We start from the raw sequence: 20,472 nt of genomic DNA on the forward strand, positions 1-20,472 counted from the left end.
AGGATGCACATGAGTTCTTGAGCCAGTGTCTGGACCAGCTGAAAGAGGACATGGAAAAGTTGAACAAGACTTGGAAGAGTGAACCAGTCCCTAATGACGATAGCTCACCTGGGAGGGCTTCTGATGATCTTTCAGCTACCAAAGTTTATACATGCCCAGTTATCAGTAACTTAGAGTTTGAGGTTCAGCATTCTATCATTTGTAAAACGTAAGTATGCCTCAGAGCTTTTCCTGTTAGGAAGAGCTTGAGTTTTCTGTGACTTCATCTGCATGCTGTAGATAGAACTAAGTTAGCAGTATGCTTTTGGTTGGTTGTTAGTGTTTTTTAAGTTACTGAAGCATCAAAGTTAAAATACACAAATTCATCTTTATCATAAGCATGAAACAATTTCATTCTGATATGGGTGAAATAGAGCGAGGTGCATATATTTTCTGGGAAGCTACTTTAGCCTGAAAAATATAAATTGTTGGTAATTTCAAGTTTATTTTTTATCAGGCTTACCTAAGCTCATTTCTTTTTCAGATGTGGTGAAACAGTCACCAAACGGGAACAGTTTAATGACCTCTCCATTGACCTTCCTCGAAGAAAGAAGTTGTTTCCATCTCGGTCGATCCAGGATTCCCTTGACCTCTTCTTTCGGGTACGTAGTTCATATACATACATAAACAGTAGACTTGTAGGGAAAATACTGCTCGTGGTTCTTGCATTAGCAGATATGTTGTCAAGTTCTAAGCTTTGCTACCCATGCTGCCATTGGGTGCCCTCTTGTCAGATCATGTTGAAGATTAATATGACTTTTAGTATAGCTGCTCTCTTGAGGAGCTTTTATGACAGCCAAAAGAGATGTCCTTCCTGTTGAAAACTGTGTGATGCATCATTTGTTCCACTGGTCTTTGTTTTGTTTTAACACAGGCAGAGGAAATTGAGTATTCCTGTGAGAAATGTAATGGGAAGTCTGCTGTTGTCACACATAAATTCAATCGGCTTCCCAGGTAACTGTTGACATCTGTTCCTTTCTTTCCTGGAAACACATCCCCAAAAGTGCATGCAGAAGCTCCTCGGAGATGAAATCTGTAATAGTGGATAGGGCATCATGTGTGGTGGTGGTGGTATGTGAGGAAGATCCACATGCAGGCAGTAATTTCTTCACACTGTCCTTCAGTTTCCTTGTGAAAACCTTCTATGTGCTGAGTAGCCTTTGCAACACTTCTTCCTCCATCACTACACAGGAAGGTCTGAGTTTTTCCTTGTATTGGATTCTCAGGAGGGAGGTATGAACAGTTAAAATAATAATAATAATAATAATTCTGTACATTTAATATTTAGTGCTCAGTTGACCTGATGTGCCATACTGAGCTGGGGACCTTCTTATCAGAAGTCATAGAGAGGGTTTTGCTTTGGTCTGGTCTTCTGTGCTGATCCCCGGCTTCTCTCTTAGTAAGCATGCAAAGAAAGAATGCAAACACTCTGAGGGTTAATGGCATGCTCAATAGTTCCAGACCTCGTGGTGGTGTTCAGTTCATTGCTTGATGGTAGAGATCATTTTCTTATGGGATGTAAAGCTCAAAGAGAATGTTGGATGCCTTTACTTGGCCACTGTCCTTGTCCTGTGGTGCATGCTCATACAGAACGTGGTGAATTGATGTTCTGCTAAAAGACTAGCTTGTGTTCTTCTTAACGAGCTTATGTCCTGTGACAGTGCTGCAAAACCTTTGTCAAAGTGTTTGGGTATTAGCACAGTGTAAGTGATGATGCAACTGCTTGACCTAAGTAGCTGGTACGAAGTACAGCATAAGGGAGAAGGCTCAGTGCAAGGAAGCTTTTTCAAGCTCTTTATACTGTTCTGATCAAAAGCTGTTCTAAAAAAGCGTTATGACAGATAAGAAGAGTACATGTCGTCCACTGGGCACAGCTCCTCTTCAGCTCTGGGAAGCTGTGTGCTCCCTCTGTCTCTGTCAAGTATCTACAAGTAATATATGATCATTCTGGTGTGTTGAACAATAATATTCTGTTTGTTTCCTATGCCTGTCACCATGTTGTAGGAATAATGTTTGATAAGAGCTGCTTGCTTTGGCCCACCTGAGGAGTAAGGTGGTGCAGGATCAAAACAGAAAGCCTCTTGGCAGCCTGCATTCTACACGTTGTGGAGCTGGGAGGTGGATGGCAGAGTGATTATGCATCTCTTACTAGATAAGAAAGAGAATGCTTCTCTCTTTCTCTCCCATGTGATGATCTGCTTTAAAGCACGAGTGCACTTTTTGTAAACAGAACCACTTGGATTTTTAATAGCTTTTCTAACTTGTATCTTGAGATTAACGTTGCAATTCTGTACTTCTCTCATGTTTTTTCAGGGTCCTGATTCTTCATCTGAAACGATACAGCTTCAATGTAGCATTGTCTCTCAATCACAAAGTTGGGCAACAGGTGGTTATTCCGAGATACTTAACCCTGCTTTCACACTGTACAGAAAGCACCAGGCTGCCACTGACACTGGGCTGGAGTGCTCATTCTGCAATGTAAGTGTACAGCCTGGGTTCAGCTTGTGCTGTGTTATGCGCCTGCAGTGAGGTTGTCAGATCTATCTGATGTCTGGATAAAGAACCACCAAAATTGTGCAGCCTCAGGTGCAAGATATGTAATCTGGCCTCTTGGTACAAAATGTAGATTACCTTTTGTTTGCTTAATTCTGCTGAGAAGGCACAACATTCCTTTTTCTGTTGATTTCCATTTGCACACCTCATGCTGTCATTCATTTTTCACTGTCTTTACTATGTTACTGTGGTATCTGAGGACTTCATGTGTTGAAAATAATCTTCTTTTCCCTGTAGCAGTTATTTTGGTACAGCTGCTTGTCCTAAGATATTAAATGTCCTAAGAGATTAAATGTGCCAGATGTCACACAGATGTGGCAGAATAAGGAATAAAAAACCTTAGGTCCCTTGTTTTGCATTCTAACATACTGTAAATGTAGCAAGATAGAATACATCTGGTATCTGTTCTTTTGCTGGATATTTAATGGAGTTTGAGATTTACCTGGAGGTTTCTCAAGAGTTTGCTTTAAGAGTAGAAATCTTTACCTCCTAAACGTAATGAAAAGCTTAAGCTAACCAATGCAGACATACTTTAAAGCATATGTTAAATGGCTTTTGATTTTTTATTTTTTTTTTTGTAATCATTGAAACCATACTGATAAACCCAGACAGTGAAAGGGTGATGAAGCTGGGGAGGAGTAGCCCTGACTTAAGGAGAATGATGGAAATGGTTCCTGTGTTGGTGACCGTATGTTAGGTGGTTGTAGTGGTAGCAATGGATTGCAACGAGTCCGTAAAAGGATCAAGTGGAGCAGGAGATTTGCTTAGAAGATCTAGGTAATAGAGGAGAAATGGAGATGTGGGACGTGCCAGAAAGCCAGCTAATCCAGACAGCAGCAAGAGACTGTGGTTTGGGAGCAGGAACTTGAGCGTTGGTGGGAATCAGGGAAAAAGGAAAGAGTTCCCTTGACGTGGGAGTGCAACGCCTTTGACTTGTGAGCTTGTCCCTAAGGGTGCATCACTAAGAAGTGAATCAAATTTGAAGGATTGCATCTGGTTTTGAACTGCTGTTGTATATTTATGGCATCGTGGAGTTATTACTCTAAAAACAAGCAATTAGCAAGTATGTAATGGTATTCTACTTGCTGCTTTGAACATGAATTTGCATGCATAGCAGACATGTAAACATATATTATTTTGAAGACTAACTGCTGCAATAAATACTTTGCTTTTTAAATAGTTCCCGTCCACTGAAAGCCTCCCAAATGGTGAATTCCTGTACTATAAGCACTTCTACACCGAGTAGGTGAGTTGAAGTTCTGAAATGCTCTCTTGGCCTGGCATTTCATGGCATAGCTTCTGAGGCAGTTTGGATTTGCATAGTTTTTTTTTTCTTTACTATTTCTACTTTAAAAAAGAATCTGTTGTATAAATTGCTTTTAGGTACTGTTTTTTTTCATATCTGAGCTTTATTGGTGTTACACGTTAGCTGAAAGAAATACGAATGCTATCATTTGCCTAACTGACACCATCCTGTTAGCATTTCTCTCGGAAGCAAGCAAAGAGGAATTTTTTCATGGAGAAGGCTCAATGAGAACTGCATCTGGTTTGTACAGGTGATTGGCCAGGGCCAGGTATTTTAAACTGCCTTGCATTCATTGCTGCAAACCAGATGAATAAACAGCAACGTTTTTTCTAATTCTGTAGTTAAACTTTTTCCTGTTTTTATTTATGGAGCTGCAATGAGTTTAAAGAACAGGTGGTTGGTTCCTTAACCTTGTTTGTAAAGATGAGAGGGCATTATTATGGCCTTCATAGGCTGTTCTGAGAGGCCAGTTTTTGACATAGTGAGAAATGTGATATTGCAGCAGGTGAGTTGCACGTTTTGGAATGGATATAGAACAAATTTCCTAATTGAGCAGACATTTCAGACTTAGAGTCTCTTCTGCTCTAAAGAAACAAGGATTTATCCCAGTGAAGGAGCAAATGGGTAAACAACATTGTGCAGACTTGCAACTTTATATCCTAGTATTGATGTGAAAAGTCTTGTGTCCAGCTTAGTACATTTCAGGAGTTGAGTAAATGGTTTCTGCTGAGTTTTACATGTTAATGTGGGCTTGTCTCAAATGAATGCTGTCCAAGATTGCTGTGTGATAAAGTGCAGGCTCTTGGCTTGTGAATTTCTCTGGTGATTGTGCTACATCTTGTAACAGTGTCTTGTGAAGGAGAAAAACAACACTTGGTAGGTTGTGGGGTAAATAAACTATGAAGTGTTTATTTGTTGCCTGCTATCTTGGTAAATTTCTGTATTCAACAGTTGCAGCTTGTTCCCTAAATTGTGCCTCCCCACAGCCTGGAAATCTGCTGTAGCAGTTATTTAATGGTTTCTATGAAACAGATTTGTACAGTGCTATGAAGTTCTATAGCTGTGTTTTTAATTTACAGAAAATATACTTTCAAATCAAAGAGCTCTGCAGCACTCGGTGTGGATTCAGACAGCGATGATGAGCCCCTGAAACGTTCTGTTGCCAATAGCCAAAGGTTGTGCAACATACAGAACAGAGATCAGCAACAACTGCAAGAAGAGCCAGAAAAGGTAAGGGAGGGAAAAAATAAGTACAAGCTTCTGTGTGCATAGGGGCTGTATGTACTTGTGGCTTGCCTGTATTTTTCTTAGCATAATGAAATTGATGTAAGCTGTTTTCTCTCCTAATTAGCACTGTGATGCTAGAAGGGAGTGCTTTGCCATGCCAGCTAATTGACCTCTCTTCAATTGTCTTGAGTTCCCACTGGGAACAGAGGTAATTGTGTTGTAACTGCTCTGAACTTGCAGGGTTGCTTATACCAGCTGCTTAGCAGTTTTGTTGGTCCTTTGGGCAGCTTTCACTAAAGACTTTTCCATACAGATTGTAATGGACTGTCAATAATTATGCAGCAAAGCCCTCGATTAAATTAGAGCTAGTACAAATTGGGCTAGAGAAAATAGTTGAGAGAAGTTCTTGTGGCTAAATAAAAAAAACATGCAGTGATGTTGTGGAGGTGGTGGATGCATGCAGTTTCTCACCTAACAAGAGGATCCCAACCCATGTGATATTTAAGGAAAGATAAAATAATGGGTATTGAATTTCCAGAAGGCAGGGCTGGGAAAGACTGCAAGTGTGCTGAAGCTTAGAAGTACAGTTAAAATGATCTTGACAGATCTGAGAAACTGCCTATAAATAGGAGAAGTGGTTCAGTATGAACAGGCTAAAGACACTAATCTTAGCAGGGCTGACTGGCTGTAAGTGCAGGATGAGAACAGCTGGGAAAGCAGTGGGCCTTCAGAAAGGAGTAAGGGGCTACAGTTGGTCACAATATTAGGCTGACTGAAAAGGTAAATATATGAGGGAGGAATAGCCTGCAGGGTGAGTGAGGGGAAAAAAACATTTTTTCCTCAGCATTGATCTTTACCTGGAATGCTGGATCTATCATCCAGATCCATCTGGAATCCAGATTTGAAAAAGAGTTGGAGATTAATTGGAGAGAAGCAAGTGAAGTGAAACGTGAATGGTCAGATGTTTGGAAAGGAAGATTTCTGAGGAAAGAGTGGTTGAGTGAACTTGGGTCCTTTAGTGGAAGGAAAAACCTAAACAGGGTGTGTATCTTCAGGGGAGGGAAGGCAATGAATGGAAGCACTTGGGCTGTTTTCCTTGGCCTCACTGGATGGAAGTAATAGACTGAAATTGCAGACAGTAATTTTTAGATTTCAGGGAAAACTTCCTGATGTTCAGGATATTAAGTGATGGAATGGATTGCTTTGGGAGTAAGCAGAAAACAGCTTGCTCTCAGAAGTAGAATGAGCAACTGCTGTCTTGCATAGCACATCTGTGGTGGCTGTGGGTGGGGAAATTAAACTGACTTCTCTTTGAAGTGCTCCTTCTGTAAAGAGAACCTTTTCCAAACTGCCTTAAATGATTCTTCTTCAAATTTTGTTTGTGAGGAAGTGTAGGTAATCTCCATCACAGCAACACTGCGTGCAAAGATGGTGGGAATAAAGCCTGTTAATTTGAATAGCAAATTAATGGGAGGCTTTCCAGCCTGTTGTGGGAAAGAGACAGTGGTGGAGATGATTGCACATAAGCAACTTGACTTTTTGGAGCTGTGTGCTTCGGGCACTCCCCACTACAGACCTGAGCAGCCATCTGCTATTGTGTCATGGTTTAACCACACTGTCCTGGGAGGACCTGGTCCTGGGTCATGGTGTGGCATCACTGCTACTGCTGAGCTACTATCAGGATGCTTCTCATTGCAGCTGTGTTAGGGATGATCGTGGACCCATGCATGGCACTGCACAAAAGCAGTCCTGCCGTGTAGGAGAGAACGGCTGGGATACGTGATGTTGGGCTCTAGGTGCAAATAGCAGTTACCTGGCTAATAAGGGCAAAGCTGTGATTTTTGGCTCTGCAGGTGAAGTAGTATTTTTAAGTGCTTTTCAAATACATCTATTTAAAGCAGCCTGAATTAGAGCCCAAGCTGCTTAAAATCCACGCAAATGAATTGTAATGGAAAAGCTGTATTCAAATAATGCACTGTTGTTGCCAAGTCTTTAAAGTCCAGCCACTGAATTAGTGGTGGCTGTTGTTGCAGTCCCTGGAACCAAAGTTTGCTTGAAGAGCTAAATCAGTATTGACAGTAGTGGTCTACAGGTGCAGAGAGGAATCAGAAAGCTTAGAGTTGCAGGTACTCTGATTTTCCTATTCAGTGCACAAATAAAATGGGAGGAAAAGGACTAAAAGCTGTCCGTTCTGATTGTTGGAGCCGGTGATGACTCAAGCAAGCAACTTGGTTGGGTAATTCACTTGCTAATCTGGTTTGATAAGGCAGTTTTTACACAAAGAGTTTGCACTATAAAAGCAGTCTTACTCATCAAAAGTTTATTGTATGTAAGTAAAAAAAGCAGCAGTACGATGGATTCTTGTTCATTTTAATGAAGTTCTGAGTTGCATCCAAATGAAATTTGGAGTAAGATCTGGATAAATTCATAAATAATAATTAGAAAACCGTGGTTTGTAATGTACAAATGCAAATATATACATACACACAAATATGGTAAGTAGTATAATCATTTAAATATGTAGGCATAGAGGTTAGCCTCCTGATTAAACAGCTGATATCACGATGATGAAAATGCCTACCCTGGTTATAAATCAGTATGGCTTTGGAGTTGATGAGCATCTGTTTTAGGGAAAATAAGTACAAAATAGCATAACTATAGAAGAAGTCAGATCAGGAGTATTTTCCTTTCTCCTGATTTAAGGCCATTTTGCTCTCCTTAGGAAATGATATTTCCCCACTTTCCTGATCTTTTCTTGACTTGCTGAGCGCTGTGTTGTTTCCCTTACCCCCTTGTGATTTCTTATGGCAAGTCTGCACTGCCACACCTAATTCTAATTCTACTTTGTAGCTGCCTGATTTCAGTTCCTGTTTTTCCATCCTTTCTACAAGTTCTATTCAGGTACCCCTTCATCCTGCTGTGTTAATAAACTTGCAGTTTTGCTACTTCTGCCCTTGGGGTTTTAGCACTGACTTGCCAGAGGCTTGCAGATTCATCAGCACCCAAAGGTAGAACATGTGTTAAAGGAAATGGGAAGAGTTGCCTTGGCTGTATTAATCCACAGGGCCTGTAAAAACTGGTTGTAGTTGATATTCAAATATTGTTCCTTGGAGTGAATGTAGCTGCAAAGGTTGTGTCTCCATTGAGACTCACAGAACTGCCTGTTTGATCTTGACAGAGCCAAATTCCCACATCCTGGAGTTACACAATAGTAATAATAAATCTATATGGAAATGTAAGGCTGGTGTTGTATAGCTGTTCATTCAAGTTTTTAATCATAACTCCGTTCATATCTAGAGTTCAAAACGAAGTAAAATGGAGGGCGATAAACCTGAGCTGGGCAATGCTGGTTTTGATGGCATGAGTGAAGATGAGCTGCTAGCAGCTGTCTTAGAGATCAGCAAAAGGGAAGCTTCTCTGTCTCTGAGCCATGATGAGGATAAGCCCACAAGCAGCCCAGACACTGGGTTTGGAGATGATGAAATTCAGGAGTTGCCTGAAAACCTGGAAACGATGGAGACAGAAAAACCCAAAGCGCCATCAGAGTCAGGTAAGGCAAGGTAACTGCCTTAATTGTGCTGTGATGGACTAAAGAAAGTTACTGGTAGCAGTGGGCAGGTAATATTTGAGGGCAGAAGCCAGATGCAAGCATACTGCTGGAACTGTCTGAATTTCTCAGAGTTTTCTCATAGTTTCACAGTACATAAAGCTTGTAAGAAAATACGTTTTGCCATTTCAATATATTGCATGGCAGTCACTGCTGTGACAAAGGTAGGTTGTCTTCAGAGTTCATTGCCATCTTTTTCCCTCCTGATTACTGCGCACTTTCACTCCCTGCCTTACCAGACAATTCAAATTATGAAGATTTGGCAGTGTCTGGGCCCTCATCCTCTGTAATCAGCATGTGGTTACATCTCTGCAGCTGCTGCAGCCTGGGCAGTGTGGTAGCAGCGTTCAGATTGCTGAAGTTTAAGAATGATGTCTGCATTGTGTGAGACCAGAATGCTTTCGTTAATGCAGTTATTTTTTTCACTAGTTGCTACTGAATTTAACTCATCTCTGTTTTTTCTGTTGTAATACTCTGAGTGAGAGTAGTGAGCCTAGGAGACTCAGCGTGCAAATGTTTAGCCTCTGACCCAAAAACATGGTTAAGTACAGGAAGACTCTTTGATCTCCTTGTGGGGAAATTGTGGCACGTGCACACTTAATTCTCCTTCAGCTATGAGATACATGTTTTCTTGCGAATGTTTAATACCACTAGCCTGGAAAAAAAACAGGAAAACAACATCCTTTCCTTCTCCTCACAGAGCCAAGAGGTTAGGCGTTAACAAAAATACTGTTCAGAACATCAAGCTTGGTAAGAATTGTCCAGTGAAACAACTTTTATGTTGGAAGTTGGTCTCTAAGAAAACCAGATGTGTAACAGCCTTGCTTGTGCTCAACTTCACATACTTTGTTGCTATGGTTGTGAAAGGCAACTATGAAAGCCTGACAGCATAAATGTCTCTTCAGGTTTTCCTTGAAAGGTGTAATGCAATTATTTGAAGGCTGTGACACTTAAGCAGAAAGTGTGTTCAATAAGTGTCTGTAATTTCTGATTAAGAACTCAGACACGTAGCATTGAATTTGCCTTTCTGTAGTTGTGTATGGTCAGAAACACAAGTACTGTTCAAACCGTAAGGTTTGGCATTCAAACAAGATGTGTATCTTTGTATTTCAAGTTAGTAGTTATGGCAGCTGAGTGTAACACCTAATGAGTTCACAGCCCTATGTTCTATTTAAAGGAAGCTCAAAGGCAAAGGATGCCTTGCTTTATCAAACAAAGTGATTCTAATCTTTAAAGATTTAACTTTGTCCAGTCTTTTTTTTTTTAATCATTAGTAATCTTTTTTCTTTGTTCTGTATCTTTGTTTTCAAAAAACAGAGGGTAGGACCCTGGCAAGTTTAAGTAGAACAGATGTCTCTTCTGCTACAAGATCCTGAAATTAAATCAAGTATTTCTTACAGTAGAAATCTTCAAAGATCATGTAATAAATTCCGTTTTGTTATTCATCTTAAGAGGATTAGACTGATGGATTATAGTTCTGGTTCTAGTGGTCTCACGTGTAAGAGGTCATAGCTAGTAAGACTCTGTCTTGTGTAATCCTTGCCAGTAACTAATGAACAGATGTTGAAGTCTGCATAGGGCAAAACTCTAAAGTTTCATATGTTGCTGCATGATGGCTTTTGGAGCAGGTCCTAATTTTTTCAGCTGCAAGCAAATGGGAGAATGAAGTTGTCTTGCAGTGAGATGAGATGTGTGCAGTGGTTGAATGTGCACTTCAGAAATAGTCTAAGAACAAAAAATAAAAACCAAACACCTGACTTCTGACATGCTGTTTACTTTGAAGTTCAGTTGTGACGTTTTAATCTTCTTGCACTTTTAAAAGATTTAGGCAGTGTTCATAAGGCTGAATTCTTACCTGAAATAGAAGCTGACAAATGGAAAGAGTGCTTGGGTTTTGTTTCCCATCTCTTGTAGTACTCTGAGGTATAATATGCAATGCAAACCTATTTATTTATTTATTTATTTATTTATTTATTTAAATTTTTTGGTTACTTCTAGAGAAATTCAGGTGTCAGCTTTGTGGCTGTGGGAACCTAGTGGTATGTGACATCTTCCTTTTAGTTGAAGTTGCTGTTTGAGTAAGCATAAAAGAAGAGGATGGTTTCAGGGATCAATCAAATGCTTCATCCTGCACTTCTTAAAATTACAAGACACCTTTTTCTGGGGATTTTTCAAACTGTTGACATTTGTGTTTTGTTTTGTTTTTTTATGGCTGAGATCTCTTTGTCAATAGATGTCACTGTGCTGCAGGGATTGTGGTTACAAACCCAGGGAAGCATAACTGTGCTTTGCGATCCTTCAGGTCCTGCCAATTTCACTGAGATAACTAAAGACTTCGATGAGAATAAGGAAAACAAAACTCCGGAAGGCTCCCAGGGAGAGGTTGACTGGCTGCAGCAGTACGATATGGAGAGAGAGAGGGAAGAACAAGAACTTCAGCAAGCACTGGCTCAGAGCCTTCAAGAACAAGTAAGAAATAATTTGCACTCTCAAGTTACTTCCCCAGCACTGGTAAGCTGATGGCTGAAGAAAACCTTGTTCACATAGCAACTGAAAGGGGATTCTGCTCTGTGTTTGAGAGAATCTGATGTTCTAGCTCCACTCCTAGCACTGGGTAGATTTAGGCATAGTTTTGTATGTACTTCAGGAACCATACTGTATCACAGACATACAGATTTCTCCAAGCTCTCTGAGCATATTTATACATAGAGCTGTGACATTATATAAACATAGTGATAAACTGAAGTCTCACTAGCTCTCACATAATGCTCACAGGCTCACCTCTAGCTTCCCTGGATTGCCTGGAAGCCCTACAGCACATTCTGCCAAGAGTCAAAGTGAAAGAAACAGATTTTAAAGCAAAAGCTGGGGATGGCCTTACCAGCTTAAAGATGTGCCTCGTTTGGGACGTTGTTTCTGGTGATCATGGGTAGGAAATGCACAGCAAAGAGTATGGGAGCAGAGCAATGATGTGGTGCTTTTCTGTTGTAAGTTGGAAAAAGGATCTCCAATAATTCAGTCTAAAACCAGTCCTTTAAAGAGGACTTGGAAAAAAATGGAATCTTGGATTGTATGCGAACAATCTGTGTTCCACTTGATTTACAAGACTTGTAACTGTTTTCTACGTGCTTAACTGCCCTGAGGAAGAAGTAAACACTTTGTCAGATCTGTCTTTAAATAGATAGCCTTGCCTGCTCTCTTTTAATAGTAAAGCTGTCATGGTTTTCCTTATGAGATCTGATATTTCCGTGGCTCCTGGATTTTCTCTCCCATTCCTCATTATAAGATGCTTGTTGGTATGTTCTGTGCAAGATGGAGCATTGATTCAGTACCACTGAGTAGTTTGGTGAAGATCCTCAAATGCTTTAGAAAAAAGTGAGATAAAAGCCCTCATGTTAGTAATGCAAAACTGCCTTTTGTATGTTGCTCTGCTATGATTCTGAAGTGAAAATCTGCTATACTAATGAATCAGGTATGAAAATGTGGTTATCTTGGTTTGAAACATGTAGTGAGGGCTTTGCATTCAGGTGCATGGAAAGCATTCAAGGACTGAATTAAGAAGCCAGCCCAGTAAGTGTTACTGTAGCTGCAGCTCTATGCTTTTGAGAGTGCTGGGAGGAGCAGGAGCACCATGCTATTTGAAAAAATTGGAAGGACTTGTTGACAGACTTTTTTTTGCATCCTGCCTTTGTGAATTACACCTGTTACACAGAACACTGTCTCTACTTTCCAATGGCCAGAAGATAATAAAACTTGTCCAAGTTTAACAACTCCGTCTACGCTTTGTTTTGGACAGAAATCTAAACTTTGCTCCAGTGTGAAGAGCTTTGTGTGTGACAGCTTTCCTTAGCAAAGGGTTGCAAATTCATTTAGATGCTTTTCAAATTAATGATCCACTGAAAGTGTTTGGTGTTAGTGAGGGCTTGCTCTTCTGCATACCAAGCTTTAGGAGCTTTGACAAGCCTTAATGAAGGTTTGTCCCAAGTTCTGTTGGATGAGAACATTGGACTCTCACTGGTTGCAAACACTTCTTCACACGAAACCTTTAATTTACAGTGTCAGGTTTGTTGTAGAAACCAGAGCAGCACAGTTTCAATGGAAAAAGAGCACCATAAGAATTTTAAACAGTGAACTGTCTCAGTAAGCTAAGTTTCGTTCTCTTCCCATCAGGAGGCACGAGAACAAAAAGAGGATGATGACCTTAAGCGAGCTACGGAATTAAGTCTACAAGGTGAAGCTTATTTAACTTTTTCCAGTATGTTGCTTTTGAAGGAAAATAGACCTGTCTGTATGAGTGCAGCTCTTGACTCCAAGACAGCTGGGATTTCAGGCCCTTTTGATGTGTGCTCAGTTGTAGTTGGCTTTGCTCGGGTCTCTTGTTCTCAGTTGTAGAAGCAAATGGCAGGAAAAATTAAAATAAAAAATGACCTATTCTTTTGAGTTTTTAGTATGATATGTGTGTGTATATATACACAATATATACACAGTTCCATGGTCCATTCTTATTCTCATAAGAATATATATATTCTTATATATAAGAATGGACCATGGAATTGTGTTCCCAGAAACCAACATGGCTGTAGTCACAATCTAAGGATCATCAAGTTTCCGTTGGTATTTTAGAGCACGTTAATGCACTGGCTTTGCTCAAGAAAATAAGTACCCTAACTGTCTGACACAGAGGGGGAGGGTAGATAGACCCTGCTTCAAGGTATGGCTCCCAGGGAATGGAGGGGTACCCGATATACAGTCTGTCCTTCCTAAATGCAGACTGTGATGAGCCTCAAGTGCTGCTTATCATCTGTGTAGGGCTGGCAGGTGAGTGATTTCATGCAACCTGGCAGGGCAAAGCTTAACAGAGAGGAAATTCCTACTCTAAAAAGGGAGTGGGAATAGTAATAAAGCATTGTGGTAAGGTGCTCTTAGATATTTGGACGGCTTGAAAGGCCCTCAGTGATTACCAGATAAATTCATCTGCTTCTGAGGAGCAATAAGTGCTGATGTCTTTGTTCAAAAAAATAAAGTCAGTCCTGAGCAGTGCCTTGTTAATCACAGCTCCTCACCCACCCAGCACTTTGCAGCTTTAATTTAGCTGTTGAAAGCGCAGCCACTTCTCCTAATGAGCGCTGTACAAACCCTCGCGTTAGTCGGGTGGCTGCAGAATCCCAGGAAGTTAGGAACAGTGTGTACAGGGAGCTGTGGTGCCTTCCGGCTCTTTGCAAAGCGCTGCCTGCATTCTGCTCAGCCAAGCAAACTGGAAGTTCCTGTGGTGAGCTGCCTTGTTACCACTGAAAACAATGAAAAGATGCCTGCTGCCAGCAGCAGCGATTGGATGCCAGTTTAAATTGAAAAATGTACTTTGTTAATGCAATTATAGTTTAAAACTGTAATTCATAGCTTCTCCTTGCCCAGCTTGTAGTTCCCTGACCCAACTGGCCCTGCTGCTCTCAGGTTTGGGTCTGGCTTCCTGCTCTGGAGCGAACCGGGTGTTTTCCGGGTGTTTGGATTCTCATGCAGTGTTGTTGTTTCTGTGCTGTTTAGAGTTTAACAGCTCTCTCCTGGACAGCGTTGGCTCTGATGAGGACTCTGGGAATGAGGATGTGCTTGACATGGAGTACTCAGAAGCTGAAGCAGAAGAGCTGAAAAGAAATGCTGAGGTGTGGTCTATGATTCCAGATGTTAACTGAGAAATACAGCCCCTTCTTTGCCATAGGGTCAGTGTTAGATGGTTTTAAAGAGTTCCTTCCTGATGAAAAGGGAGAAGATAGAAAAATACTCAACAATAAGGGTCTGTTCTATTCTGTTTTTAAAAATAATAATAAAAAAAAAAGTAGCTGCAGAGAGACCCCTCTGACCATCTGTAAGATATGGGTAATGATGGAAAGGAAACAGTAATTTTACATGGGGAATGTTCTAGTGGATGGAGCTCTGGACTCCATGCAGCAGTGCCTGTGCCTCCTTTCTGGGGGAAGGCTGCATAAAGTGACAAAGGTTAAGACTTATAACTGAACTTACCTCGAATAGTTCTTATTTTCTTACAATTCTTCACTAATTTTCTTAAACCAAGAATGGAGTTTCAAAGCGTTGCCAGTGAACTGCATCAATCAGGTATCCTGGTCTGAGAGCTTGAAGCAGTAATTACCGAAAGCCAGTCTGCATCATTTAGTTTTTTGTTCAGTGAACAGGCAGAGTGTCTCTTTTGCATGCAGGGAGGGCATTACCTGCTGATATTGCAGGTGCAGGGTGAGAGTCTGAGCCCCATATCTGATGTTAGCTATTAAATCTGTATGTTGTTATCCTTTATCAAGGATAAAGCTTTAATATTTCAGATGTAAATGTGCTGTTCCCTTTTTGCTTATCTGTGTTTATTTGGTGGATTGATTCTGACATCAGTGGAAGCTGCTTAGGAAGTGGTTGTTTAGAGAACTTTGTGGAGTAGAGCTCATGTCAGCATCTGTTCTGAGGTCAGAGTGACTGCTTTGCTTTTTTTTTTTGGCTTTTTTTTTTTTCTTGCTTGCTCAAGGATCAAATTAAAGTCAGGAGCTTTTCCCCACTTCTTGAAGGACTCTCCCATTGGTGTGAGCCAGGGTGTCTGTTGCTGTAATCCTTTTGTAGCCAAAGCTCCTATCTCAGGTATAAATCACCATGTCCATAGGTTACATGGGACAAAAGTAAATACTTAGACTCTTTAATTGGACCTTGTTTTTAGACAGGAGAGCTGCCTCACTCCTATCGCCTCATCAGCATTGTCAGCCACATTGGAAGCACATCATCTTCAGGTAAAAGACACTGTGTTTTATTTGTCTCTTATTGAGATTAAAAATCTGCAAGACAAAATTACCATATGAGGGTGATTTGTAGAGAGGAGTTTGGTCTGCAGGAGCAGACAAAATAAAAAAGCAGCTCTTTAATTGTGGGTTGCGGGCAGTGAAGTGGGGTGAGGGTGTCACTGCGCCTATATGAGGCATCTGGGCTCAGTGCTGGCTATGGGATCTGTGGCACTGCTGGTGCTTATCACTAGCTCACTGGCCAGCAAAGGCAGAGCATGCAGGGTCTTAGGGATGTTTTAGCATTTTAAATCTGACGTGGGTTGTCTGAGCAAACCAGCTTACTGGCTGAAGTGCAGCATGAAAAGTGTTCTGTGTTTTCAAGGTCACTATATCAGCGATGTCTATGATATCAAGAAGCAGTCCTGGTTCACCTACAATGATCTGGAGGTGTCTAGAACTTTAGAAGCCACTGTCCAGTGTGACAGAGACCGGAGTGGCTACATCTTCTTCTACATGCACAAGTAGGTGGCCTGGGGCATTCTGGTACTGCTTGTGATAGCAGACCTCTGTTCTGCTTTGATGGGGTGAGGAGTGTCTCTGTATGTGGGTCAGAACACATTAGTCAAAATTTTATGCAGGAATGACAAATACAAGTACAATAAGTTCATTATTAATATTACATGTCACTAGCATACAGTATTTTAACAAGGTACCTTAAATCATCTTTTGAAAAGCTGAATTTGGTGTTTCAGCCGTTCATTATTTGCACCAAGAATCACAATGGAGTTTGGATTTTGTCCTTACTTGCTGTAAGATTTGTAAATGCCCTTATCCGTGCTTCTAGTGGTTGTGTTGCTGCAGCCATGGTCATCTCAGGACATGAGCAAGATGAGATTTGTAGATAGAAGTAATACTTTATCAGGCACACAACTGAGGAAGGGCTTTTGTAACTCAGTTTGCTCCCTTTGTATGTGTTTTCTGGTCCCTGTAGTAAAAGATACTACATTATCTCTGCAGACTGCGTCTTGTGTTCCTTCAGATCCTATTACTAGCCTGCACTTACTTTAACTGTTGTTACTGTTCTCTGGGGCTTACCAGTGGTCTTATTCATTGTAACAAATGGAAAGAAAATGCTTGGGGATTCAAGGAGCCTTTCTGAGAAATGCCAGATAAGACACCTTTCTCTACCGAGCGCTGTGACGCTTGAGCTTTGTGGATTAAATCCAGTTGCTGATTCCCTCGGGGCTGCCTCGCGTAGCAGTTGCTTGCTGTACGTGAGTTTCACTGTTGCTCTTCCTCTGTGTTTTAGGGATATCTTCGATGAATTACTAGAAACAGAGAAAAGTGCACAGCCACTTAGCGTGGAAGTAGGCAGATCGATCCGTCAGCCGCTGTGAGGAGTCCAACACCTCGTACCTCTTGAGGAGCACAGAAAATCCTGAACTTGTGCCAGACATGCAGGAGTAACAAACAGCTCAGGGCCAAAACAACAGACACATGGTAGAAATACGGATGCTCACATTTTGCACAACCATCTGTGCAAGTCTTCGGCCCGAACCACAGTTGTCAACCTTGACATCCCGGAGCGATGCTCCTGTGGTGAAGTTTTTATTGTTCCTCAAACGATTTTGTCAGCATGGAGCCTTAAAGAGTTGCATCAAGCCACGAGACTACAGCTGCTCACAGACTGATTTAAAAGGAAAAATGTGCAAAAAGAGACTCATCTTCAAAAGCCCATTCACCGGCCAGATGTGAGTGGGGAAGATTTACATATCACTTGGCTCTTTTTTGTTGGGTTGTTGTTTTTTTTTTCCTTCTCCAAAACTGGTTTAAGCAATAGATTCTGTTAGCTGGTGTGTGTTGTGTTGGTGATTTTCACTGGCAGCCCAGCTCCCAGGGTAAGCTCTCAGCAGTCATCTCACTGTGCAGTTGCTGAGCTGATGTGTTTTGACATTGGTGGGTTTGTAAGCTCTCTGCTGGTGACGTGCAGTTCCAGGAAACAAACTCTTGGTGCTGTGGAATGTATTGCATACCTGGTGGCAGCTCTGTCTCTTTGATGCCATTCACTGTCATCCTCTTTTAGTGGTGAGATTATACATGTGATTTATTTTACAAGCATTATTATTTGATTGTGTTCTCTTTGCTACATTGTTGTGTAAGTTTGGAGAAGAGAGGTGTGCAGTGTTCCTCGCTGAAGTTACGTTGCTTAGGGCTTGCTTTGATGTAACTGACCCAAGCTGCTGGGTGACACCTGGAGCAGGTGGAGAACAGGAGCTGAACCGCAGCTGCTTTTTCATCTTGCCTCATTCTGTGCAGCCGAGAATCATCGTGAAATGGAAACGATGGGAAGAAGGCAGGGCCTGCAGCGCCTTGCTTGCCACTCTTTGCTTGAACAGTGGTCTTTCTTTGGTCTTCCCTCATCCCAGGTGCAGAAAAAGGGATTTCACTGCAGCTCTGTGGCTGTTCTTACTGAGGAGTGCAGAGTGCTCCAGCTGTGTGACTAAAGCAGGTGGAAAGCTTTCAGGAAGCTCGTGTTCAGTGCTAACAGAACAGTTTGGGAACATGTTTAATGAGGCTAGCTCCAAGATACTCATTTTAGAGCTTGTTTCAGCAGGGAGAAAAAAATGCCTATCGACTTAATTTTTTTTTTTTTTTTTTAGCACCTTGGCACTTATTTAGCAGGGGCAGATGTTTCCTTTTGCTGGCATCTACTTACTTCAGAGAAACTGTTGCTATTAAGCAGAGTAGTTGATCTTGTTTTGGCCTCTAGCTCTGTTTTTTGCAGCTTGAGTTTTAGAGGTGAAAGACTTCTTTAAAAAAAAAAAAAAACACACAGAAAATACACTTTTTGCTGTCAAGATAGTTTCTGGGTTTTTTAAACTATTGTTAGGAGTTTCTCAGGAATAAATCAGCTGAAGCAAAGCAGGCAGAACCATCTGTGCATAACTGACAGCAGGCACCTCTTCTCGTGGGCACTTCCGTACCAGGGATCGTCCCAATGGGCTGTTATGGGGTGCTGCTTCAGTGACCTCTCCTCCCCTCTGTGTGCAGCAGTGAGGGGCAGCAGTGACAGCCCTTTAGGGAGTGAAAAGCCCCAGCGACCTCCTGGTCCCTGCATTAGGTGGGCAAGGCCAGGGTGAAATCTTTGTGGTTTCAAAGGGAGGAGTGAATGTTTGGTTGTAACCACAAGCTTGTGAGATGCAGCCGAAGCAGTGTACGTGTTAATTTATTACAAAGCATTATACTTTTCTATTGTTAGTCCTGATTTTGGTAGGATTCTGGGTGATGGGAAGATGAGGTGAGGCACGAGGTATCCTTTGAACCCATCGCTCCAGCCCCTGGACAAGTGATGAATTGCTCCATCCAGGAGGCAGATGTTTTCCCCAATTTCCTATGCTAGTGCTGTACATAACTAATGGTGTTCCTGCAGGATCAGCAGTCAGCTCTCCTTTCTCAGGACGGTTCTGAAGGCACTGTGCTCCGTTTAATTTATAATAAAAGCAAACATTGCCCAAATTCCCAATGCGCTAACTTTTGTTTAAAACCGTTTTTTGCTTGGAATGAGGTGAGAAGGCTGATGCTTGAATCCAGCAGTGCATGTTCCATGAAAACAAAGTCCTTGTTTATTATTGTAGCCAGAAAGAATTTGCAAACATCTGTGAATTACTTCAAGCTTTTTTTGGCACATGGCGGCTTGGTGGCATGTCACCCTGGCAGCAGGGGCTGCAGAGCCTCTTCCTTGCTGCTGCTGAGCGGTGGGGGATGGGGGGTGAGCAGCCCTCTGTGCTCAGACCTTACTGGCACAGCAGAACACTCAGCTTCTCCCTGTCCTGGCTTGTAAGTGGGTAGAGAATCTCAGTGGCAGTCCCCTAATGTGTGCAGGCTTCTGGCGTGGGCTGCTCCAGAGAGGAAATGACTTTAAAGCCCTGCAAACACTCCCAGCCCTTAGCACAACAGCAGCTGTTTGTGCAGGCACTTTGCTGCCAGGGCATAGGGCTCTTTGGTGCTGAGTGGGGATGGATCAGGACTGACTGTGTGCAGCAGTGACAGGTCTGACATGTTACAAACCCTTCTTTGGCTTTTCCTCAGCTCGGCAGAATTGTGGTTAAACATTGACCTGCTCCTGAATCAGCTTAGGGTAGTCAAAATGTGATTCAGCACGCAAACCCAAGGAACTGCCATCTTGCTTTTCCTCCCTTCCTGCATTGTATGACTGCGATGATCCACGTTTGCTCCTCTGATAGATGTGAGAACGCTCGTGTCGGTGGACCGGAGCCTGTGCAGAGCAAGGACTGACTGGAGCAGCTTCATGAGGAGCAGGGCTCTGAAGCTTGTGACTGTGCCATCACCTTCCATTTCTGCTCAGCACTGATGATAAATGCCTGCTCACCTTCCCTCCCATCCTGTGCAGCACAGTAACTGGGGTGCGTGTCCAGCACACTGCCCACAGCAGTCAGCGTTGCTGCGCTTCACCCTGACACCAGGCATGTGGGGACTGTGTGCTGCAGTGATGGAGGAGTTGAGGAGACTGGGAAGAACTCAACTGTTCTGTTTTCTTTTCATGGAGCTAAGTATCCCTGTAACTGCCTGCCAAAGAGAGATAAAGGAGTGTGGGACCCCAGTGCTGCTGGGGTGCTGAGGGATGTGCAGCTGAGGACCTGCTGCAGAGCCACCCCATCCCAGGGTTGATATCTGCCTGCTTGCAGCCTGACTTCTGGTTCTTTACACTGTTGATGTGGAGCAGCTTTTCTCTGTGTTTTAGCAGACCTGTTCCTCTCTTATTCTTTACAGATTTTGCTCATGTTTCCCTCCCCCTGCCTTTTAAACAATGTGTAGATAGATTTTTTTTTTTTTTTTTTTTTTTTTTTGTGAAATTAAAACCTTTATTAGCCCTCTTTTGGTTTGAAATCTTGTTGCTGCCTGTCCCAGTCCATCTGACAGCACTCTAAAACCCTTGTAGGGCATGAGCT

At 42.0% G+C, this 20,472-nt stretch overlaps 1 protein-coding gene across 2 annotated transcripts in view; it reads left to right on the forward strand.

Annotated features, from left to right (window-relative positions):
• LOC122191665 (ubiquitin carboxyl-terminal hydrolase 37) overlaps positions 1 to 20,397 on the forward strand; it is a 30,126-nt gene extending 9,729 nt beyond the window's left edge. Inside the window, exons 11-24 of one of the 2 annotated variants that reach the window (XR_006182442.1) lie at positions 3 to 208; positions 524 to 641; positions 914 to 993; positions 2,353 to 2,517; positions 3,773 to 3,838; positions 4,978 to 5,128; positions 8,423 to 8,675; positions 11,035 to 11,201; positions 12,903 to 12,963; positions 14,274 to 14,389; positions 15,442 to 15,511; positions 15,885 to 16,023; positions 16,812 to 17,253; positions 19,592 to 20,397. Coding sequence is in view for 1 of the 2 variants with exons in the window: in XM_042892024.1 (XP_042747958.1) it covers positions 3 to 208; positions 524 to 641; positions 914 to 993; positions 2,353 to 2,517; positions 3,773 to 3,838; positions 4,978 to 5,128; positions 8,423 to 8,675; positions 11,035 to 11,201; positions 12,903 to 12,963; positions 14,274 to 14,389; positions 15,442 to 15,511; positions 15,885 to 16,023; positions 16,812 to 16,899 (1,680 nt within the window). In the remaining variant the exon portion in view is untranslated. Of the gene's footprint in view, positions 1 to 2; positions 209 to 523; positions 642 to 913; positions 994 to 2,352; positions 2,518 to 3,772; positions 3,839 to 4,977; positions 5,129 to 8,422; positions 8,676 to 11,034; positions 11,202 to 12,902; positions 12,964 to 14,273; positions 14,390 to 15,441; positions 15,512 to 15,884; positions 16,024 to 16,811; positions 17,621 to 19,591 lie in introns of those variants that run through there. The other variant, XM_042892024.1, reaches the window with a different exon arrangement.
• The last annotated feature ends 75 nt before the right edge of the window (positions 20,398 to 20,472 follow it).

This window comes from Lagopus leucura, unplaced genomic scaffold (genome assembly GCF_019238085.1).
Source record: "Lagopus leucura isolate 7727_CA_CO unplaced genomic scaffold, USGS_WTPT01 63725-0_obj-0_obj, whole genome shotgun sequence".
Classification (NCBI taxonomy): domain Eukaryota; kingdom Metazoa; phylum Chordata; class Aves; order Galliformes; family Phasianidae; genus Lagopus; species Lagopus leucura.